General features: G+C 35.1%; 2 protein-coding genes and 2 long non-coding RNA genes across 8 annotated transcripts; 2 read left to right on the forward strand and 2 right to left on the reverse strand.

Moving 5' to 3' along the window:
* Nucleotides 1-182: 182 nt before the first annotated feature.
* Nucleotides 183-5954, reverse strand: LOC144560081 (putative disease resistance protein RGA3). 4 transcript variants are annotated; one of them, XM_078309233.1, is made up of 6 exons: nucleotides 5538-5954; nucleotides 2259-5105; nucleotides 2081-2148; nucleotides 1246-1479; nucleotides 937-1038; nucleotides 183-474 (listed from the first exon to the last, which is right to left on the reverse strand). In XM_078309233.1, exons 1-2 carry the CDS (start codon nucleotides 5904-5906, stop codon nucleotides 3678-3680), a joined length of 1797 nt encoding a protein of 598 aa, XP_078165359.1. In that variant the 5' UTR covers nucleotides 5907-5954; the 3' UTR covers nucleotides 183-474; nucleotides 937-1038; nucleotides 1246-1479; nucleotides 2081-2148; nucleotides 2259-3677. The 4 variants fall into 4 exon arrangements, with proteins under 4 accessions (XP_078165359.1, XP_078165360.1, XP_078165361.1 ...); XM_078309234.1 differs by having other exon boundaries at nucleotides 937-1136; XM_078309235.1 differs by having other exon boundaries at nucleotides 1241-1479.
* Nucleotides 961-14505, forward strand: LOC144560082 (uncharacterized). The gene is made up of 2 exons (XR_013513315.1): nucleotides 961-1054; nucleotides 14242-14505. It is a non-coding gene; the product is annotated as an uncharacterized LOC144560082 (long non-coding RNA).
* On the forward strand, nucleotides 10569-12256 carry LOC144561021 (uncharacterized). Its single transcript, XR_013513556.1, has 2 exons — nucleotides 10569-10630; nucleotides 11992-12256. It is a non-coding gene; the product is annotated as an uncharacterized LOC144561021 (long non-coding RNA).
* Nucleotides 13090-18699, reverse strand: CRY1 (cryptochrome 1). Of its 2 annotated transcripts, none has more exons than XM_078309230.1 (6): nucleotides 18246-18699; nucleotides 17047-17265; nucleotides 15877-16228; nucleotides 15257-15614; nucleotides 13882-14651; nucleotides 13090-13377 (listed from the first exon to the last, which is right to left on the reverse strand). In XM_078309230.1, exons 1-6 carry the CDS (start codon nucleotides 18595-18597, stop codon nucleotides 13314-13316), a joined length of 2115 nt encoding a protein of 704 aa, XP_078165356.1. In that variant the 5' UTR covers nucleotides 18598-18699; the 3' UTR covers nucleotides 13090-13313. The 2 variants fall into 2 exon arrangements, with proteins under 2 accessions (XP_078165356.1, XP_078165357.1); XM_078309231.1 differs by having other exon boundaries at nucleotides 13874-14651; nucleotides 18246-18698.
* Between the last annotated feature and the right edge of the window lie 5849 nt (nucleotides 18700-24548).

Raw genomic sequence — 24548 nt, forward strand, 5'->3', positions numbered from 1 at the left:
AGGGTCCGGTTAACCGTTAACCGGAAATTTGGTCCGGTTAACCGTTAACCGGAAATTTGGTCCGGTTAACGGTTAACCGGTTTGGGTAGAATTAGAAAATGACAATCAAACCGGTTAAGTTTTGAAATTTAATTTAAATTTTGGATAAAAATAAAAAAATCGGCTATATATATATATATACATACATGCAATCTAACACCCATCTCTCACATTAATCATCACTACCAAAGTCAACTGGCAAAAAGATACTCAGAATCAGAATCAGATAAACAGTGAGACTCTTTTTCTAGGCACCATACGGTACAAAAGTCCTAGCAAAGCTTAAAAATCTACACAATTAATTATACATGATGGACATGATCACAAGAATATAAAATAATTTACATTATATCTAAGTTTTGTTCCTTGTTCATGACTGAGTTGAACCAATAAAATTTGACCTGTACTGCATTCTTCATATCCCAACTTCTTGTCCTGTTATTCAATTTTTCGAATCATCAATGAATAACATGCAAATCATCGGATTTACGGTTCGAAAAAGCATGAAAAATGGGTGATGTTATCATACTATGCATACCGCAAATTGGTCCTTAATATGGATTTATATCTTTGTTTTCAAAATTTACATTTTTTACAATTATTTTACTTTCTTTTTAGACAAGTAGAAAATCACTTCATGTAAAAATTCTATACCATTCAAATATAGTGATTTTCTATCTATCTAAAAATAGTAAAAAATTCAATAAAATGTGAAATTTAGTGTTCAAATACATTTTCATATGGAGATCATGTTGAACGGTTCAGATTGATAATTTGAACATGGAAAACAAAAATATTGATCCATAGTACAGACCAATCCGCGCTATGCATAGTACCATACCTCACTCATGAATAATTATTCAGAAATAATATAACTTAGTCACAGTACCCACTTACACTGGCATTAGTCGGCACCTCTGCATTGTGCCCTAGATTGTTCCCCATGTTGTGCATCAGATTGTTATTCGACACATTTGACACTTCTTCATCCTCCCCAACCTGGATCAATGATGAGGTCATGCTAGGCACCAAAGTGAAATGCACGGGGCTCTTAAATATTTGTGCGGATTCTGATTGGACAGTACGGATCTAGACAGCTAGACAGAAATATTCTTTGTCATATGAATTCCAAAAACAAACAGTGGAACAATCCACCTAAGAAAGAAATTACAACTCTCTTCACCAGAATGAGATGAAACACCTTACACAAGCTCAATTAGCCGAAGTGGAGATGAGGTGAGAGGAGAGAAGTGCTAGAACCATCGGCCTTCTTACGGTTGGTCAAATAGTTCATCAGTGGCCCATTGAGAAATGCCATCAGTGCCCAGTGAGTGTTGCACCAGCCTGGCGTCCATCCTCGCGCCAGCAGGGCATTGCTCCCCCGCTCTCAGTCATCCTCGAATGATGCCGTGCTGTCTGAAAGACACATCGATACATCCCCTGCAATTTTGGTGAGAAATTGTTATGTTTTCACTTTTTACCAAGAGTGCAAGAGATGTGTGATTGTTTCAAGTTTCAACTAAATTTGAGATTTTGGGGGGGTTAGTTCAGTTAATTCAGACTTAATTTAACTTGCACAACATAGAGCTAATTCACTCTTCACTGATTGGAACTAATACTAAGAGTCTAGTATGTGACAGCAAAAAGTGCTGATTATTAGACGAAAGAAACCTGTACTCTTGTGTTTCAGTAATTGGACATCAGGAAGAGAATTTAAGTATAAATATTTGGAGTAAAAATTGAAATCATGCATTTTACAAAACAAAAGTTTTAAGTTAGATATGAAACTCTAAAACAAGATTTATTTTCAGACCCCTCATATTTTTTTTTTCTGTACCAAGTTGTTGCAGATTTAAAGCACAATTTTTCTTTGAACTAAAAATTGACTTAGTTTAGCTTAATCATTGTTATGAGGAGAATTAAAGAAAAAAATGAGTATAGGAAAAATACAAAATCAATGAATATGAGTCACCACAATCCAAGAAAATTCTCTGTTTATTACAAATCATATAATATATTGAATAATAAATTCATTTCTAACCGGGGGTCTTCAAGGGAAATTCTAAATGTTCCTTGTGGGTGAAAGTAATAAGACATCATCAAAAAAGGCTGCAAAATAATTGGATAATAGCTTATTTAGCATCAACAAACAAGATAGAAAAGTATAAGAATTCAGTGGTCTAAAATTTAAATATTCAAATAATAATGAAATTACAAACCTGATTTGATTTATTGCAGAAGTCCAATTTAAATGTCACGGCAGCCGCAACCGCGAACACGCACATTACAACCAGATGGAATCAACCCATCTGGCAGAACATGAAGCAAATCACAGTCTTCAATTTCCAACTTTTTAAGTGATGAGATGCTTTCATGAGAGGAATCACCAAAGGGTTCAACAGATTCCACCAACTGCAGTCCATCCATCTTTAGTGATTTCAGGGCTTTACATGAATAAATTTTCAATGCAGCCAACATATTCAGATCCCCTAGTCCAGTAATCAACTCCAAGTGATCACACTCTAAAATTTGCAATATTTCAAGCTGGGAAAACTGTTGCTTCAGATGCACCACTTGGATACTAGAGCATGCCTGAATCTTGAGGTGCTTGAGAGAGTGGAGATTGCTGAATGGAAGAGATTGAATATTGACACAACATTCTAACAAAACTTCTTCAATTGAATGGAAGGAAGATGGATTCCTCATCCATTCTGGTACCCTAGCAGATGGATACCATCTAACTAGAAGTTTCTTGAGATTAGGATGTGGTTGGAGGCATTCTAGCAAGGAAAAATCTACATCATCTGCAGCAACTGACCATCCCTCACCACCTTTTTTTATGCTTAATATCAGCTCAGATTTCGCATCATAAGGAAATTCGTAATTTCCAGAATCCCAACATAAATCCAAAGATTTAAGTTTGAACTTACTTTTTAGATTAGCAAGCCGGGCATCTGCTAAATTACTCATTTTTTCTAATCCTTCAATAGAAAGTTTTCCTTCAAGGTAATTCATATCATTTAACCAATCTATAGTTCTAACTCTTAACCATGTTACCATTTTCTTTATTACTGGAAAATTACCTTGACCTTGAGGGACATAATCGAGCTTGTGATTGTTTTTGGCTGAACCACGAAGTGGCAAAATTTTAAGCTTCTCTAAACTACTGAGACAGCCTATTGTATTAGGTAATTTTTTCATCCGATTCGAAAGAATTGTTAATTCATGAAGGTTAGAGAGATTTTTTAGATCTAATGGAACATCCTCTAAATGATCACTTCTAATAAATAATCTAAGTAAGTTACTAAGTGAACATAGCGATTTAGATACCTTCTTAATTTTGCTAGATTGAATATTTAGAAACTGTAAGTTAACAAGATCACCTATACTTTCAGGTAGATCTTCAAGGGAAAAGCAATCAAGCATTAAAGTCTGCAGGTTATAGAGGAGGCCAATGGATAGCGGCAACATTTTAAGATTAAAAGATGTAATACCGAGATAGACGAGATGTTTTAACCCGGGAATAAAATCAGGAATATTTGTAAAATCCCCTTTCAATTCCAATACTCTGAGTGCTTCAAATTTACTGAGGTTACATATGGCTATGTCTCTTGGACAATCTTCATAATGTTTCGAATTTAGGTCCATTGCCTCTGTATTGATTTTTTTCTTTTTTTGAAAGATGTTGCCTCTGTATTGTTAATACAATATTGGAGCTCCAAATCTCCGCTGCAACCGCTCAGATCCGTGGAAAGAGTTCTTAGATCTTTTAGATTTTGTTGGAGAATTTGATTTACATATCCCCCGAAACCTCTTGTATATAAATGGTACGCTTGTTTAAGAACCTCTCTCTTTTGATTACTAAGTGGCTGATTGATCTCCATCGAATAATGTTCATTCTCAGAATTAATTCGAGCTAGGTCATGGATCATATCATGCAACTTACAACATTGTGAAGATCGACTTGAAAAATCATCGAGAAATGACCTCGCTTTTAACTCTTCATAATATTCAACACCAATTTTTGTAATGCTGCTTCTACCCCTGGACTCAATGTAGCCATGAGAGATCCATAACTCTATCAAATTCATCTTTTGCAATAAGTAATCTTTTGGGTACGTTGAGCAAAACAAAAAACACCGCTTAAGGTGGGCAGGTAGGTGAGCATAACTAATCTCAAGTGCTGGAAATATTTCATTCGATGGATTTGATTCCCAAAGATCATTATCTAGAATCTCTATCCAAGTCTCTTCATCTGTTTCATGCCTAAGGAGGCCTGCAATCGACTTCACAGCCAATGGTAATCCACCACACTTTCTCATAATATCCCTTCCCATATTTACCAAGTCTGTTGGTACAATATCACTTCTACCACTAAATGCATAATGATGAAACAACTGCCAGCATGAATCTTCAGGCAAGTTAATTGGCCTACAATATGCCGTTGTTTGCATGACCTCTGCCACGGTTTTATTTCTTGTTGTCACGAGAATTCTGACCATCTTTGCTTCTTTAAAAGGACATCGAAACAACTCCCAAAGAATTTGATTCTCGTTCCACACGTCATCTAAGACGAGCAGTATTTTTTTTCCATTCACAATTTTTGCAAGCTCTTCTTGTAATCGGCTCAACTCACTCACACCATTATTTATTTTAGAGACTGATTCAATGGTTGCTTTGATGAGTCTCCTCACATCAAATTCTTCTGAGACACATACCCACCCAAATAAATCAAAGCACCAAGAAACCCTCCGATCTTTGTAGACAAGTTGGGCAATGGTGGTTTTTCCAAGACCACCTTTGCCAACAATTGAAATGACTGAAAATGTTTTTTCTTTTTCAGATAGTAAGAAATCAATGACCTCCTCTTTTTCATCATCTCTGCCAAAAATGCACGTCTCATCCACCATGTGACTCGTTGGGGGTCGGAAATTTTTTTTGTTCGGATGCCTCACCCCATCACCCTCTCTTAATTGAAGAGCCACACGATCATTTGCTATCTCGTCAAATTGACTTCTTATTCTGTTAAGCCGAGGTACCATACCATAAGAAATTGGAACGATGTACTGTCCAAAAACAAATGTATTACATAAGTAATCGAATTTGTACAGAAATATGTTATTCTAGTTCCTTTTTAAGATAATTTCAGATTAAAATTAAGTTACTCTGGTCGCTTTTAAGATATTTTCAGATTTTAAGATAATTTCAGATAAAATTAGGTTTATATATGTACCCTATAGTTGCAATTTTAGTTTTGGTTGTATCGCTGTATAGATGCTGGTTTATATTTCAAATAGTGGCGAGGTTAAATTATTTAAAACGAAAAAAATTGGGTTCAGATTTGGACCGTCCAATTTGAATTCAGGAAAATCTGGTTCGAGATGGAGCGCACGGGCCCCTTTAATCTAACGGCCCGATTCAAATCTGACGATCTGGATCTAAACTCAAAAATTGGATTACTTTAGGAGATCCGAACTCCTTATGCAAAAGGCACTAACCTCCATCAGATTTCTCTGAGAAGCGGAAGCCTGCGAAGCCTTTCTTGCCTCTACTTGGAGACGTGTGACCTCATAGCTGGACTCGCTGAACACATCCTGGGCATCATAAGCAACCTTCTTGAGCTCCTTGAGCCAGAGCTTGACAGAGCAGTCTCTGATCTCCCTCTCTTCAGCATCATGCAACGTGGCCTTGATCCGTTCCAGAGTTCGCATCAGCCTCTCCAGATCCTTCTCAACAGCTCGAGCACGCCCCCTTTCAGAGTTATTAGAATTCGATGAAGATGGAGATTGAGCCTGTGCAGAGGCTCTAATTAAGGGGAGCAAATGGGCGCCTAGAGTGAGCAGAGATGTTATCAAATTCCCTACCATTTTTCTATGTAGATTTCTGTGGAGAGAGAGAGAGAGAGGTTCCTTAGATCTGAGTTGTGAAAATGAGCATCAGAGTCTTCAGATATGAGGCAAAGTTATATAGTCAAAAGTCAAAACGCCCACTTGATTTTTCCACCATGTTAGACCATAGAGAGAAAATCAGAAAACTTCACTGTAATTATTGGAGCAGATTTTGACTTGTATATAATTGAGAGAATTTTACTCTGACATCCTTATCAATCAATTTTAAAATACCACAATAATTTATCATAGTCATCCTATTCATTTATAAATAGCCTTCCAATTAGGGGTGAAAACAAATTGGATACTGGTAATATCATATCCGTATCTGTAACATCCCAATTTTCGAAACTTGATGATTTATCTCTATCAAGTAAAGTGCGTTAAAACAATATATAACAATATGGATTTCTATGTATATTTTAAACCTTTGCATCAGAAAAGTCTTACTCTAGCTAGGTTGGATATTTTAAAATTAATTGTAATATCATGTTAATTAAATGATAGTATTTTAAAAGCCTAGTTTATTTGAAAAATTACAAGGGATTTAATTACAAATTTACTAAATATTTAATTGAGAATAATATTTAAAAGCCTAGTTTATTTGTAAAAAATCAATATATAAAAATTATCCACTATAGTGTATTTTTGTTAGTTCTTGATAACTATCAAAATAAAATTAAACTATCATAATATTTTATGTGTATACAGAGAGAACTGATATAAATTAAATTTAATAGTTTTATTTTGGTATTTAAAATTTAAATTTTAAGTTATTAAAGTTTAAAAATCGAAGAAATAAGAGAAAAACCCTCATTGATAATTACACACAAAAATTAGTTAACCATATTTTATTGAAGGCCTTTTAGCCTTCACTGCACTTTTCTTATTAATTAAATTGTTGGTTGCAATTAAGCAACCCTTCAAAAGAAAAAATTACTATACACGATCAAACATATGACAAATTAAAGATTTTGTTATATAATTTTTTACTAATTTTTTTTTTTTTTGATTTAAAACCCGTAGGTTGTCTTCATTTATCCAGGAAAAGGCATTACATGAAGTAAAATACCGAAATCTAGTACTGTAAACAAACTAAACTAAATCTAAGACAGAACATGGAAATAAATATAGGATGCAAACAATGCCCTATCAGCTTGAATGTAGAAATTAACTTAATTAAATTATCTCTAAAAAGCATGAAAATAAAACCAGTAAAAAGCCTTCTCCTAGAAACTTGAAATTCTATGCTGTTGTTTGTTGCGCCTGTGTACCAGTTCCTATCAGGAATCTGCCTGGGTCAAGCTGGTACCATTCTTGCCTCCAATTAGCTTCAATCGAGTGTTGCCATGGAGCGGTCGATTGTTCCACCATTCTTGTTGTTCTTGCGTGGTTAGCCAATACATGAGGCCCCATCAATATGTCCCTACTGACATGTCTCACTGTTATTCGTTCTCCCAATTGTCTTGTCTTTTGCACACACATCACCACTGTCTCAGTTGCACCCCAAGATGGTAAGTGTTATATTCCGAAATTTTAAAACGTGATTAATTTGCTAAAATGATCCTTAAACTAAATAAAATTGTCTAACTAAATTAATGATCGATTATATTGTCTGATTAATTTAAATCGAATCTAAAATTTCAAAATATAAATGAATCATGAAATTATGTACATTAAATTTTAGAGGGTTAAAACATAAAATAAAATATGACACTATAAATAAATTGTAAACATCCGGTAAATTGGTAAATCAAAAATTTGTTACAATCGTAAAACTTAAGAAAGAAAATAAATCAAATTAAATCGATTTGTGAAGAAATTAATAAAGTTGGAATTAGTAGAATGAAGGTACAAATTTTCGTACGAATAATATTATATCAAAATTTTCAAATTTTATTTATTTAAGAATTATAAATATTTATCGATAATTTTATTTATATATATATGTACTATTTAATATCGAATTATTAGATCCTAAAAATCTAAATTCTAAGTACTAAATAATATTCACACGGCATTATAGGTTTATTAAGAAATTTCGATTTGAAATTTTAAAAGAAATGAATTCCTAAAACAAATTGTTATGAGTTATATTAGGACCCTGGATTTTCCAACCCCTTGATCAAAACCCTATGCACGAATCTTGAGACGGGAATTTAAATACACCCGGATCTCTCTCTCTCTTTCTTTCCCCTGCCTCTGGGCCCCGTCGCCCCTCTTCCTCTCTTTTGCGTTGCCCCTTTTCGGAAAACCTAAGAGAGGCGATCGCCTCTCTCTCGCTCGTTCTCGCGCGCGACGCTGTTGCCTCCGGTTCACCTGCTCCTGTCATTTCGCCTGTGTGCGCGACGACTTTGGCCGCACGACCTGTCAGACGGTTCTGACAGCCACGACCCGCTCCCTTTTGTCCCTGTGTGTGCTTTAACGGGTATATAAGTCTCTCTCTCTCTCTCGTTGGGTTTCTCTGGTTCTTTTCCGCTCATGAGTTGAGACCTCTCTCTTTTTCCTTCCATTTTTCTGTGTTACTGTGATCTCCCAAAACCCTAGGGTTTGGGGTTTTCGGTTCTGTGACTTGGCTGTTGCCGTGCTTGCTGGTGAGCTTGGTGATTGTTGTGACTGTTCTGACTGGCGCTTGCTTAGTGCCGTGCTGGTGTCGGCCTGGTGCTGTTCTGGTATTCGCTTGGAACCGGCCGTTTTCATCTCCCCATCCGTGCTAGCTCTAATCGGGTAAATTCTCGAGTTCCCCGTTTAAATTGATCGATGTGGCTTTGACGTGTTTCGATTTGATAAATGGCCTTTGCTCGGGTTGTTGATTTTCCTGGCAAAGGCACCAATTTTCGTCGTTGCGTTGCGTTGTGCTTGCTGTTGCTTTGTGTTGCGCATTGTTGCTGTTAGGCTTGTGCCAGGCTGTGATTTGGGTGTGGTGCTGTGTTGTTGCCTTGTGGTTGTTCTGTTGTGCCTTGCTGTACCGATACTGGTACTGGACCCCTACCTTTTTCTGTGCTTTCTAGTACGACTCTGTGTTGTTCCTGTGCTCTCCGTGTGTACTGTACCGATACTGGTACCGTCCCCTTCTTAGTGTGCTGCTTCTGTTCTCCCTTGTCTGTTCTGGTTCTGTTGGTACGACGCTATGCCGATGTGTGTACTGATTTCTGCGTGGTGACTGGCCTTTGTGCCTTGTGTACTTACTGGTAGTGCATGGTGAATTGTTTTACCAGACTTGGAACTGACAGGGACCAAATTGTGAGTATCTGGAAGTTTAGGGTTGATTGTGAATAAAATAGGCCCTTGAAAGAATTTTAAAAATTCAGGGGCTAATGTGAATATGTGATGTTATTGGGCTTGGCCCTTTTTGCTTGTTGAGTTCGGCTGAAAATTTATTGGGCTTAGGCCCAATCCGAATTGGACTTAATTAATTAAGGGCTTGGATCCTTTTTCTAAATTATGGGCCTTTAATTAAATTAAGTGGAAATATAATTGTTAAGTCAAGTGGGCCGAAAGGTATAAGGAATCGATGGATTAAAAGACGGCTTTTTAAAAATTTAGGTTTTCAATAATGTAACCGAATAAAACCGGATGCTTATGTAAACTTAAATTAAATCGGGAAATGATTATACCGTCCAGGGTCTGATGCCTCGATGATGACTCATAACATAATTTGAGCAGATACTATAATAACCCGATTGGACACCTGTATGATCCCGAAACAAACCAAATTAAAACACCCAACACATTAAACAAAAATAAAAGTTTTTATAAAAAGTTTTTAAAGTTAAAATAATTCTTTTAAACATTTTTCGAAGTTGTACGAAAATTAGTTGTTAATTATTAAAGGACCAATTCATTTAGCAACGGAGAGTATTTATTGGACATAGATTCGAAACGACTAATTAAACGTAGAAAATTAATTTAGTTATAAAAATAACGAATTGCGCGACTTAGGAATAAATTAATTAGAAAACGCGTACAATAATTAAATGTTTCGTTTTTTAAAATTTTATAAAAGAATTATACATCTGGAATATAAAATGACTAAACTATATTAAAAACGGATTATAAAAATTGCAATGATCATACAATCAATATATTTTTTATTAAAATATTCGCATTAGAGATTTTTGATTATAAATTTACTTTCGAAACCGAATTCTGATCAATTAAAATTAATTGTAGTCCGTTTAAAATAAATCAAAGTAGATAGGCAATTAGAATATATTAGTTAAGTAAAACCCGTTAACTTACCGTAACTCTTGAAACAATTATTTTATTACGAATAATTCGACATTTGAGTTTACACAAGCAAGATATCTTCAAATTAAATCATTAGAATATAAATTTAATTAGGATTAAATTAGATTAAATTAGACCAAAGTGAATGATCAATAGTTGACGAACTTATAAATTAAGATTTATGCTAAGCTCGATGACATGAAATTAATTAATTAATATACGCCTAATCGGATCAGTCAGACTGACTGAATCGGTAATTTTATAAAATCGAAATAATCGAGAAGTTGACTTACACATTAAGTGGGACAAGGGTTAGAATAAAATTAGCATAGATTTTAATTAGTTTAAATTACGTGATCACAGATCAGTCAACTCCGTACGAGTCCGACCCGTGGACCGATCCGACTGACCCGCAGTCCGGAGCATACGCGGAGCACGCTGATTACTAGCGACAGAGACTCCAGCCCCCTCAGGTGTGGGATATCTGAATTATTCTTTTCGTGGGCGTACTCTTACCAGTCGATCCATCTGACCTGACATTCGCACTTTATTTTAAGTAGTTGCATTAAAACTGTAGAGCATGTTTATCCTCTCTGCACTGTAGGTAGAATTGCATAAACCCTGAAAAACCTGAATTTACTATATTTTAGGAGTAGAATAATTAAATAATATTATAAGTATATTATTAGAATATTAGGTTATTAGTTGTCTCCCTCTCGTGGAAGACAATATATTATTATTATATTACGTGCATACGCATGCATTGGTGAGAGCTGAGCAGAGCCGAGTGACTTCGTTCCGTCTTGGTGTCACTTGGCAGGGGACGGCCCGACAGCCACTGAGCTGAGGGTCACTTGATCCTTGGATGGCTTTAGGATTATATTATATGTATAAACTTTGAATATATATCTTTCTGATTCATTTTACCATTACGTGCGGGCCGGATGCGAGCCCTGAGGCACGAACGATTCGGGATTTATTCCTTCCCTACATTAGGAGCTACTTTGCCTAGAACGGAAGTTCCCAAGGCTAGTGCAGGCCTTGAGGAATGATGTGCAAGTGCATAAGGTCGACGAGCCTTGATGCACGGGGTCGACGAGCCCCTGATCCTATTGGTCTGGCCGGACGGTAGAGTTCTCTCCTGCTCATGAGGGAAGAGATTAACTTTTTACGACTTGCATTGTATGATTTCTCCTATTGGATATGTTTGGGTGATGAATCGTTAGGCGAGATGACACACCGGATTTTGATATAACCATCGGCTAGTGTGCAGTTCTTGTGGGCAATGCGCGATGTCATTAGGCAACGTGTATCATTGTTCCCTGATCACAGTCCTTGGATTATATTATTCAGATTATTTTGGTAAAGGTATAACCATCGGCTAGTGTGCAGTTCTTGTGGAGCAATGCTCGATGTCACTAGGCATCGTGTATCATTGCACTCTGATCACAGTCCTTGGATTATACTATTCGATTCTTATGATACTATTGGCACGGCACGGGGTGATTTACTTAATTTCATACTATTATTATTATATTTGTTCACACAGTGCTTTGGTACTGGACTCCGACTGGATTTATATCCGATATTTCACCTTGATTTTATTTTGGGTTTATTCCGCATGTTGGCATAATAGAATAATCGCATCATGGCATCATTCAAAGTATGATAAATTATATTAGATATTAATATAGGTTCACACATGTGCATATTTTCAATTGCATTCATTTTATAAATAAAAGTGCTTTGACCGTAGAGGATCCCTGAGGGGATAATTCTGGGTCACATACTGGGCGATTCGTCGCTCACCCACAAGTTGTTTCGTGGGTTTTAGGTACAGATTCTGGCGGTCCGCAGCAGGAGATGTCAGGAGCTGTCCCCGAGGGCCACACCACTTGACCTAGTTAGGATTATGCTTTTGATTAGGTTTACGAGTCCCGTATTTTCTGTGTTATATATATACGGGCTCGATAGATCATGTATCCCCTTCTATAGATGGTGTGATTTGGATCCGAGATGGATCGAATTATATGTTATGTATGTGTATGTTTATTTATTTGCTATGTGACTGATGCTTGATAATTATATTATTTTGCTTCCGCTGCTGTTTGATTTATTATTGATGATTAGCCTTGCGTGCTTAATGACTAATTAAGCACGAGGCGAGGTTGATCACACCTTAATCCAGAATTCCTGGTTTGGGGTGTGACAGTAAGTTTTGTATATCCCCACTATTTATTGCTTTGGCCAGGGTTTTACTATCTGTGAGAATTTGCATCTTTGATACTCCTCCCATTTTTTACTAATTTAACTCTGTAATATAATGGTATGAAAACAACATTTATCTAAATCCATAGTCAATAAATAATTAAGAAATGAAAATACTTTACCAGTATCGTCAAGATTGTCATTTGTTAATTATAGAAGAATATATATTACATAGATCCACGTTGTTGAGTATAGACAGTACGGTATGATCTACAAATAAAATGAATATCATTAGTGAGACACCTGACTCGTAGAGAATAAAATGCAAAGTATAAGTAGTAATTTTTCATAATCCTCAAAGCCCAAAAGGCTATACCAAGGCCCACAAAGCCTCTCTTGAAAAGCCTGCTCGAATTCGAGATCACCAGTGATCACCATAAATGAATTTTAATATAAAAGATAATAAAATGAATAAATTTGTGAGTTTTCAAAGTTTAGAGAGGAGAATACGTAATATTGAAGTTTAGAGTGAAAAATACATAATTTTGAAGTTTTTGAGTGGTATACATGAAATTCTCCCTATGAAACATAATATATACCGTTGTAAATTTCATGCATACACAAAAATTTTCAGATTTAGTGGCTGGTCCTGTTAGCAGATTAAATTAGTGAGGTTATTTACTCGAGAAAATATAATTAAAATATATATATATATATATATACATACATGCAATCTAACACCCAACTCTCACATTAATCATCACTAGCAAAGTCAACTGGCAAAAAGATACTCAGAATCAGAACCAGATAAACAGTGAGACTCTTTTTTCTAGGCACTATACGGTACAAAAGTCCTAGCAAAGCTTAAAAATCTACACAATTATACATGATGGACATGATCACAAGAATATAAAATAATTTACATTATATCTAAGTTTTGTTCCTTGTTCATGACTGAGTTGAACCAATAAAGTTTGGCTGTACTGCATTCTCCATATCCCAACTTCTTGTCCTGTTATTCAATTTTTTGAATCATAAATCAATAACACACATTATCAAATTTACGGCTCAAAAAAAGCATGAAAATGAGTGAGGCTATGATACTATGCATAGCGCAGATTGGTCCACTATGGATTAATATCTTCGTTAATTTAATCCGTGATCTTTTACCGTTCAATATTGTCTCCATATGAAAATATACTTGTAGATCAAATTTTACATTTTTTAGAATTTTTTTTACTATATTTTAGATAGGTAGAAAATCACTTCATCTAAAAATTCTAAACCATTCAGACGTAGTGATTTTCTACCCATCTAAAAAAATTCGATAAAATGTAAAATTTAGTGTGCAAGTAGATTTTTTATCATGTTTGAATGGTTCAAATTGATTATTTGAACATTGAAAACAAAAATACTTATCCATAGTACGGACCAATCTGCGCTATGCATAGTACCATAGCCTCACTCATGAAAAATTATTCAGAAATAATATAACTTAGTCACAGTACCAACTTACACTGCTGGGGACAGTTGTCTCCAGTCGATATGTCTCGATTGCACCGAATGCCTTTGAAACCCACTTGAAGAGATCTCCGGCTCTTCTGACCGGCTAGACATGCTCGGTGGGTCCCACACCGGCACCACACCTTGCGACCCCCTTCCTGTGAAACTACTAGAAGCTTCCGTCGGTTCTCCAACAAACCTCCATGCATTATTGTTATTGTTATTCCCTCGTGTGGGCCCCGCACCCATAAAACCGGCATTAGTCGGCACCTCTGCATTGTGCCCTAGATTGTTCCCCATGTTGTTGTGCATTAGATTGTTATTCGACACGTTTGACACTTCTTCATCTTCTCCAACTCTAATCAATGACGAGGTCATGCTAGGCACCCTTTGATCCTCGCGCCGGGTAACCTGACCCGGCCTGTTAACCCTAACGGGTCGTACGGGTTCACTTTCCATAAACTCCATTTGCATATCAACTGGGAAATCAATCGGAGGCAACTCCGAGTCGCCTAACCCTTCTTCTGTGCCATTCTCCAATGCAGCCCTTGATGCAGCCTCTAACTGCCACATATCAGCGAGTGCGTCTTGAAGTCTTGCTTTGGCCGACTCTAAATCTATTATTGGTAACGGGTAATTGGATCCTAGTTCGACTCCAGCTGCTTGTAACACAGGTTCAGGTGCATCCCAAGGGTGGTGGATCCATTCGGTTGGAAGTCGTGCTAATTCAGGTAGCCACCGGCGCACGTACTCTCCATGCGGGTCAAACTTGTACCCTTCAAACTACGAAATATAGACAAAGTTGTCAAATTTAAATCTGTCAGGGGAAGGAATTATGTTTGCACTGATGAATTTCTTAATTTTATTAGAAATTGACCTTTGAAGTTAGGCAAAGACTACAATTAAGCACTTTATCAAGCCCATTTGAAACGAAGTATTAACAGCTACTCTAGGAGGGATGTTTTTATGTGGTACTAAAGATTGGAAATAGGTTGGTTGGGTACATGTAAATAGAAAAATTGGGTAAAGATTTTAACAGAGCAGTTTTGGCTTCATGCAGCACACGGACTACAGAATCATAACAGCGCTGCACGAAGTCAAAATTGCTCTGTTAAAATCTCTGCACAAAAAATTCACATGGTAGTTATGTAACTAGAACTTTTATTGTTGGAAATTGAATAAAAAGTAGAAATTTTCTACCTATATAAAAAAATAGTAAAAAAATTCTAAAAGATGTAAAATTTAGTCTACAAGTATATTTTCATATGAAGATTATGTTGAACGTTCAGATCGAATGTTTGAACTTTAAAAACGAAAATATTGATCCATAGTACAGACCATTATGCACTTTGTACTTGTTTACAGAATAGGCAAGACAGTATATATACCTCAGGATTATCTATCTGATCCAACTCTCGGCCATCTGGCAACGATCCCGAAATATACTGCCAACCAAGCGCATCACTTTCCAGATCAGCATCCAACAAGGTGTCCCAAAAGTACTTCATCCCCCACCGCCACGGCAGCTGGAGAACTTTAACAAAGAAGCTCGATACAACAACCCGGATGCGGTCATGTAACCAACCTGTGGCCCACAACTCCCTCATACCCGCATCCACTAATGGGTAGCCCGTCCTCCCTTGCCTCCATGCCTTGAATAATGCTTCATCTATTACCCATGGGAAGAACCTTAGATGCGCCAAGAGGGGTCGCTCATGACTACACGGGTGGTTAAAACTCATGTACCTGGAATAGTCGTCAGATTGAGATACCCAATTTATAAATTAGAATGAACAAAATGTAAACTTTTAATTATAACGAAATAGTTAGCTTTAGCAGTCTAATCCATATCCTCCGGGGTAACAGGATATTTCAATTTAGATCCGGACCGTTCGATCAGAATCCGATGATCGGATGGTACGGATCTAGACAAAAATATTATTTTACCTTAGGTGATATGAATTCCAAAAAACAAACAGTTGTCATTTGACACAGTGGAACAGTATACCTTGAGTACTCCCTCAGGCCAATCGACCTAAGAAAGAGACTACAACTCTCATCACCGGCTTTGTTTCCTTCATTAGTCCATACAAGTTGCTTCATGCGAACAAGATGAAAAACCTTTCGCACACTTAATTCGCCGAAATGGAGGTGAGGTGAGAGGAGAGAGGTGCTGGATCCATCAGCCTTCTTACGGTTTGTAGAGTAATTGATCAGCGGCCCATTGAGAAAGGCCATGAGGGCCCGGTCCGCGTTGCGCCAACCTGGCGTCCAGGCTCGTGCCAGCAGGGCGTTGCTCCCCCGCTCTGAGTCGTCCTCGAATGATACCGTGCTGTCTGAAAGGCACGTTGATTCATCCCCTGCAAATTTGAGATTTTGGTGGGCTAAGAGATGTGTTATAGATTTGCATAAAGACTGATCTGGCACTCAGTTAACTCAGATTTAATTATTTTGCACAACAGAGAGTTAATTAACTCTTCACTGTTAGGTTTTTTCAGTAAATATTTTGAGTAAAAATTGGAATCATGCATTTTACAAAACAAAAGTTTAGGTTAGATATGAGACTAAAACAAAATTTATTTTTGAGACCCTCGTTTCTTTTCTTTTTTTCTGTACCAAGTTGTTGCAGATTTAAAAGCACAATTTTTCTTGGCAGTAGAGGAGTGAGGTTATGATAAAAAGCATATTACACAGCAGCCTGGGCTCTGGACTCATTATCTCTTGTTTTTAAAGTCCAAACAGTGAATCTGAACTGTTCATAATGATTTTCATATAAAAATGTACTTGCAGACAAAATTTTACATTTTTTAGAAAAAATTTACTGTTTTTTAGATAGGTAGAAAATCACTTGATTTGAAAATACTGGACCCTCCAAAAGAGGTGGTTTTCTACATATCTAAAAAATAGTAAAAACATTTAAAAAAAATATAAAATTTGGTCTATAACTACATTTTCATATGGAGGTCATGGTTAACGATTAGGATCGACTGTTTGAACATGGAAAATAGAGATAGGACAGAGGGAATAAGCACCCAATGGGACAAAGAAAAGAAGAACCCTAATATATCACGTAATCTTGTCTTAGGGGAATATGCCAAATAAAAGAGCATGAAAGTATGAAACATGAGTGATTTTAAAAGTTCCCATCAGATTAGTTCAGTATAAAGCGAAGCATTACCAGAGCATATTCCTTTGGGTGGAAGTAAAGGGGCGGCGGGGTCATATGGCATGCTGAGGCACTTATTCCAGAAAGGGGCAAAAGTGGAAAAAGGTTGTCCATTTTCATCATTCACCTCCCATGGATCATAAAGCAAGTCGGCATTGAATGAACTGACATTTATGCCCCTGGTTAATAAAAGCTCCTTCAGCCGGTGATCTCTCACCAGAGATAATGGGTCTGAAACAGTCAGAAAATAAGCATATGAAAATAACAATAATAACAAAAACATATCAAAAGGAGGAAAGCAAATACCAGTTGGGATAGGTACCAGATGATTTATACCAGTTTAGATAGGTACCAGATGTTGAGTGGTATGGTAGTAATAAAAAAAAATGGCAAGCTAAACCAAATAAATCAGTTTATAAAGATAAAGAATTGCTAAAACAATGATTTGTGTAAGTATACTTTAACAAGGTAAAACTAGTAGAATATAATAATAAATGAATACAATAAAAATAACATTAAGAGATTTAAACCATAATTAAAGAAAGATAGGAAATTGTATATGTATTGACATCAATTAGATTAATTGGGTTTGAATAGATAAATACAAGGGAAATAAATAAACAAACAAAAGCCACAAAAAAGGAATAGTCAAGCAGAGCCAATCAAATAAACAAATATGAAAATATCACCGAAAAAGGCCAAGAACTATCAACATCAGGTGAAGCAATTAATAAAAGAAACAAGCAGAGAACAAACAATAAGTGCCCATAAAGTAAACCCCATAACTTGTAATTATAAAAAACACCATTTGTTAGGTGGGTCTCACATGAATAATGTTCAATTAATTAAAGTTTTCTCAATTTATGCTAAACAACCCATAATTAAAAATTTCTCTGTAATTAATTATGTTTCAGATTGGATCTTGTAAATTTAAATCAATTAAAAATTGTTAGCCTCTGACTTTCTCCTTTGGGAAACAAAGCAAGAATCTTTCCTTAAAGGAACAAAATCCAACAGTAAACATAACCATAATACCTCAAAAGTTCAAATAAACAATAAAATTTACAATTATAGTAACTAAGATTCGGATACAACCCAATAGAGTAATAATTGTAACAGAGCAGTTTTGACTTCAAACAGCACAAGAATTATATAGTAAGTACGCTGCATGAAGCCAAAGCTACTCTGTTAATAAATATACAGGAACTAACCATAGAGATGATTGAAGAAGACATTAGTGGCACCAGTGCGGTGCACCAGGTCTACCAACGCCGCAGCAGAATCAGCCGATCGTCTATAAACAAGCGGCGCTGCACCGAGTCTACGGAGAGAAGCATCGAGATGCCTGAGACTCTGAGAAAGCCACCACCGGGAAACTCTACCAGGGTAAAACGGGCCTTCTTCCTCTGGGGCCCATATGTAGACTGCTATAACCTCTCCTGCCCGAACCCCAGCTGACAGCGCTGGGTTGTCTTCCACCCTCAAATCCCGCCTGAACCAGACGATGCTCCGGGCAGCGGAGTTGTCATGGTGGAGACCTGATTGAGTTGGTGAAGCAGGCATCAATCTCTCTCTATAATTTTTGCTATAATTTTGGAGGGATGAGGTTGAGGTGGGAGAGGTGGAGTGGCTTATCTGTTTTTTGAGTATTTTTTATTGTTTGTGTGGGTGAGAGAGGAGATAGAGTAAGATAGAGAAAATTCATATCACCTGAGGTAACAGAAATTTTGAGTTCAGATCCGCACCGTCCGATCAGAATTTGCACGAATTTTAAAGTAAACCCGTGCATTATACCTTGGGCCGGAATTATCCGGATTCTGATCGGACGGTCTGAATCTAAAACCAAAGTTTATGTTATCTCAGTGGAGAAGCGAACTCGAGAGAGAGATGAAGGAATTCATATATCCTGAGGTAACATAATATTTCTGTGTAGATCCAGATCGTTCGATCAGAATCCGCACGAATATTAAAGTGATTGGACGGTCCGAATATAAAATCAAAGTTTAAGTTACTTTTGAGGATGTGGTATCAGCGGAAGTGGGGAATGAAAGGGATGGAAATAGGAGGATTATACGGTGCGTATAGTGGAATGTGTCGTCTCTATACTTCTGTCTTTGTCTTTGTCTTAGTCGTCGGTAAAACTTTAACAGAGCAGTTTTAGCTTCGAATCACAGAATTAAAATAGTGCTGTATATGGTTTGTGCGCTGCATGAAGTAAAAATTCTTCTGTTAATACTTTAAGGTGAATTCCTGAGATGAGATGCTGATGAGTGATGATGCATGAATGAATGCTCTCTTTGGTTTTTTTGTTATGATAGCATGACCAATAAATAAGTAACATCCAAGCAAAACACCCCCAATCCATGGGAAACAGTTGTGGACCTGTAAAATAAATTTTATATAATTTCATTTTGAGAACATAGCAGATTTGATGGATATCGGACTTATTTTTTAATTCGATGAGCTCTATTACCATTTAATCCGCTTTAAAATTCATGCGCAATTGACATAAGCGTGCACGAATATTAAAACAGAGTGCACATATTTTAAAGCAAAACAGATATGAAATTTGAGAACGGAGTAGATCCAATGGCCATTGAATCTACTTTTGAATTTGATAAGCTCGAAGACCATCTGATCCGCTTTAAAATTCATCCACAATTGACGTGACCACGCACAAATTTAAAGCATAACAAACATGAAATTTGAGAATGGAGTAGATACAATGGGCATGGGATCTACTTTTAGATTGGATGAGCTTCAGGATTGTCAGATTCGTTTTAAAACATGTGCACACGAAAATTGACGTGAGCACGTACGAATATTAAAGCAGAGCACACAGATCTTAAAGCAGAACAGACGATCATTTAACCCATCGAACCTAAAGTATGTCTAATGTCCATCAGACCTACTCTACAATGTTTCATTTTATAACGAGCCTAGTAGCCATATTTTTTTAGTGTGGTTATGGTCAGGGCAGATAAAAGTATCTAATTAAATATCACAAATGAATGGGGTCAATTAACTCTATTTATATAATTTTATTTATATAATTTAGAGCAAAATATTATGGATACTGTAAATTGATTATCATAAAATTTCATATAAATGGAGTCAATTGATTCTGCAATGTTTGTTTGACCCCATAGTTTAAAAGTCTGGCTCTTTTCCTGGTTACGGTAATATGTATATTATGAATCGACTCTTGTGATGGATTCATATCTTTATTTTCAAAGTTTAGATAGTTGATATGGACGGTTAAATATGATATTTGTATGAAAAAAGTGATTGTAAATTAAATTTACATTATTTAGAATTATTTACTATTGTAAAACAATAGATAGAAAATTAGATTTTGGATGGTCTAGAATTTTAAATTAAATTATTTTCTACTTTAACTAAAAAAAATAGTAAAAAAGTTCTAATTAACAAATGCAAAATTTAGTTTGCAAGTGAATATAAATAAAATGTTGGACGGTTCAGATTTCATATTCGATCTGGACATTTCGATTTGTTTAAAGATTCATATGAAAAATTAAAATTATAAATTATTCAATAAATTTAAACCGAACAGCAAATCTCAACACGTCAACGGCTCAGATTGAACATCGAACTTGTGATTTCACAGCATACCCACATTTGTATTTATTTAACAAATTATTGCAACTGATACAATAAAAAGAAAGGTTATTAAAATTATTAAAAAAAGGAAATAAAAAGGATAATTATCATAATTTTAATTGGTTAAATAAGAAGTAATTTGATAATTGTTTGGTCACTAATTAGACTTCTCGCTATGACGCGATAAACGCTATTTAGAACCTTGAATTTTATAATGCTTATCCAAATTATTTTGATTCTAATGGATTATTTTCACCGATTAATCTGTATATGATAAATTGAATTTGATCATCGTTTATTATGTTTCTTTCAACACGAATATCATCTATTTGAATTTTGAGGACAATTATTTTGAAGGAGGAGAATTTGTAACATCCCATAATTTAAATTATTGTTATTTTTTTAGACTTCTTTTATAAATCTTGTACATTAGAAGGTGAAACATATAAAAATACCAAAGTAAAAAACAAAACAAAACAAACAAACATGGCACTAGTTAAGGCCACGTGGCATATGGTTGTGTTGCCATCTTTTTTTTTACCACTGTTCAAATCCTGTTTAAAAGGTGTGATGAGAAGATGAGAAAAAAAAAAAAAAAGCATAGTGGACCGCCCCATAGGCGAGCGGTCTGCTTTGATTATGGACCGCTCAGAATTCAGGCGGTCGGGATAGTTTTTAAAAAAAAAAAAACACGTGGGCACTTTTGTAAAAACTATTTTTTTTAGGGTTTTAATAAAAATATCTGCAGTTTTAACATTCATTTGTTCAAGCTGTAAAATTTTCAGCCGCTACTATACTAAATATTGTTTGAATGGTTAACAATTTTAAGCATGTCTTAATCACAACAGCATGACTAATGTACTGTAATATAAATCTGACTTAATTATGGTACGGCACGTGTTTAGAATCCTATAATAGGTCATAGGTGGCACAGTCACACATGTGATGTGATATGACTTATGAACAACACATAAAACCACTTGTCTTTGCAGAGTTCAGATTACAATGTAACTTAAAATTTAAATTTGAATTCATACTGTTTGTTATAAATTGACACGAATCTTAAAGCATCCTTGTGAAAATTTGAAATTGGTCTTAATTACTTAAAATTCTAATTGAACGGTCCTGATTTTAAACTCAATTTTTTTAATTAAAAATTAGTGATCAAGTCATCTAACTATTTAATATCCATAAAAAAAAAAAATTCTGAATTTTAAACCTGTGATCTCTCAGAGATCAACTTGAATCTACTGCTCCATCTATTATAAGCACAGGAAGATTATAAGTTACAAAATTCTTTTAACTTTTTTTTTATAAAACAAGAGTTTAACTTGGATCTTTTATTTTATTTTATTTTCTTCGGTAACAAACTCAAAAATAAAATTGTTAAAACAAGATGAAATAGAACCATGGTCAAGTTCAATCACTCAATTAATGGGATGGAATATTCTCTGAGGGGGTGTTCCTGGAGCACTTTGTAACTTATGTCCCTAATTCTCTGCGCCACCAAACCTTGTCATCCAAAATCTTATGTGCCTCCCTCAATGTAGAAACTATATAAGGGTACAGTTGATTGGAAAAAAGTCTCAAGATTGTTGGTTATTTAAAAGTCGAGAGTTCAATTTCATCTAACGATTTTGTAGTTTTTACAAAAAAAAATCCAAAATGATTATATAAGCACGGTCTACGGTGCATAATGAGTTCGGCAGAGTTAAATGTTTGTGATTCACAAATAATTCACGTATAATTCAGAAATAATTCAAAATTATACATACGCGAATAATTTGGATATAATTCGGAAAATACTCGAATAATTCGTAAATTTCGCAAATAATTTGTAAAATTCGTGAATAGTTTGGAAATACGGAATTATATGCGGATTGATTCGCTAATGACTTGCTCAAATCCGAACTATTCACAAATCTTGTTACTATTCCAACAATATACTAGAATTACACATGTTGTAAATAACAGTATGCACTCATCATATTGATAAATACCACCAAGCTATTAATCGAAAATAATCAGAAATAATCAGTCATAATAGAAAATAATTGATCAATTAGTCAGAAAAAATCTGTAACTATTTAGTCGCCGCTAATAACTAATTTGTCGATTAACCAACCTAAACGGCCGTTTTTTACAACACTGAAATTACATATCACCATACCCGCCACACGGTTGGATTCACATCAAAAGTGCCAATGTGGAGAAGTTGGCTCTATTTAGTTACCCAAAAAGAAGATCACATAGTTATTAAATAATGCTGTGCATTTAATTTGGATACTATGTCGTCATAACTTTTGTATAACTACATGGCTAGTGGCTATGCATTGAATTTTTTTTTTTTTAATCCTATGAGACATATTCACACTGACATGACAAACCATTTTGTCATGGATAGTATTAAGAGGGCCAAGTACAGTGATCATAATTCCTTTTATTTAGGATGTCATTAAAAGATAATGATCTTTTGTCATTTATTAGTCTCTTTGTGATTTATAAATGCAAACTAATATTGTATACCATGAAATAGATACAAGGATATACAAGAGTTGGCTACAGTGCTACGTGCATCGGCTCAATATTTGTGTTTTCAAAATTATAACGGTAGATCCGAATAGTTCAACATGATCTTCGTATGAATATGTACTTGCAAATCAAATTTTACATTTTTTAAAATTTTTTTACTATTTTTTTAGATAGGTAGAAAATCACTTGATCTTAATGGTACAAAATTTTCAGATCAAATGATTTTCTACCTATCTAAAAAAATAGGAAAAAAATTCTAAAAAATATAAAATTTAGTTTGCAAGTATATATTCATATGGAGATCATATTGAATGGTTTGGATCGACTGTTAGGATTTTAAAAATTCAAATATTAAACCGTTGCACGGAGACCCTGTATGCTACGCGTAGCATATTAGCATTTTCTAGGATAGACAATGATACATAAGAATAGAATAAAAGTGACAAATTTACTTCTTCATGTTCACAATTTCTCTCGTAAGATATATTAAATGTTTGAGTGCCTCCTAAGAAAAAAGAAACCGAATCTCCTGTATATCCATAGGTGGAATAATTCTGCCAACAAAATTCATCCATCTATCTCTCCATCTATCCATCTATGATCTGAACAGTTATAATTAAAAATATGAGTTGTGTCTTGTTAAAATCAAATACTCTCAATACTTTAATTGTGATCGTTCAGAATTTCCTGCCCACCTATAAGCAGGAGATTCAGTTCCAATTCGGAGCATGAAATTAAGCAAACAACTCTACTTTTTTCAAAATAGTATTATAAATACAAATGGGGATGGGAAAATCTGAAGAAAATATTTTGTTCAATTTTGGATTGATAAATTTAATGGTTCATGATAAGCTTTTTGTTCCATTAATTTTGGATGGATAAGTTCAATAGTATGTATTTGTCTATTTGGATTGTACTAGAAACATCAATTTGTTGAAGAGATTATCTCATCCCAAGCTATTTTTCTTTGTTAGAAATTGACAGGGTTCTTGCTAGGACAGTGAAGTTTTGAGCTTTTTCTCTAAAGGGGGTCCATGTCTTGTGCCAATTTGAAGTTGCCTTTGTTTCTTTGCTTTGATTAAATTCATTTCATATATCAATGAGAATTGTGTGGAATCACCTTTAAAAAGAAGAAGAATTATTGTACTTCTAGATTATGTTAGCTGTAACTTTTACTCTCTTCAAAATGAAGAGAGGTGCTTTCCAGGAGGAGGGGTTTAATGGATATCAGATCAAATTCAATATGATATTTAGTCACAGCCGTTTGATATACATTGAAATGCGTGTTCACTTGATCTAGACAAATTATATAATTTTTTTCTGAAAATCTTAATGCGGATCAGATAGTTTTGACCTAAAAT

This window comes from Carex rostrata, chromosome 10 (genome assembly GCF_964058835.1).
Source record: "Carex rostrata chromosome 10, lpCarRost1.2, whole genome shotgun sequence".
Taxonomy (NCBI): Eukaryota; Viridiplantae; Streptophyta; class Magnoliopsida; order Poales; family Cyperaceae; genus Carex; species Carex rostrata.

Excerpts from the sequence above, each read along its gene's own strand:
- CRY1 (XM_078309230.1), bottom strand. The coding sequence starts at position 18,597 with ATGCCTGCTTCACCAACTCAATCAGGTCTCCACCATGACAACTCCGCT. Across the intron at positions 15,615-15,876 it reads GGCCTGAGGGAGTACTCAAG|GTACATGAGTTTTAACCACC; the intron begins GTATACTGTTCC and ends CGACTATTCCAG. Across the intron at positions 13,378-13,881 it reads AGACAACTGTCCCCAGCAGT|GACAAGAAGTTGGGATATGG; the intron begins GTAAGTTGGTAC and ends ATTGAATAACAG.
- LOC144560081 (XM_078309236.1), bottom strand. The coding sequence starts at position 5,906 with ATGGTAGGGAATTTGATAACATCTCTGCTCACTCTAGGCGCCCATTTG. Across the intron at positions 5,106-5,537 it reads CTCAGAGAAATCTGATGGAG|TACATCGTTCCAATTTCTTA; the intron begins GTTAGTGCCTTT and ends GTTTTTGGACAG.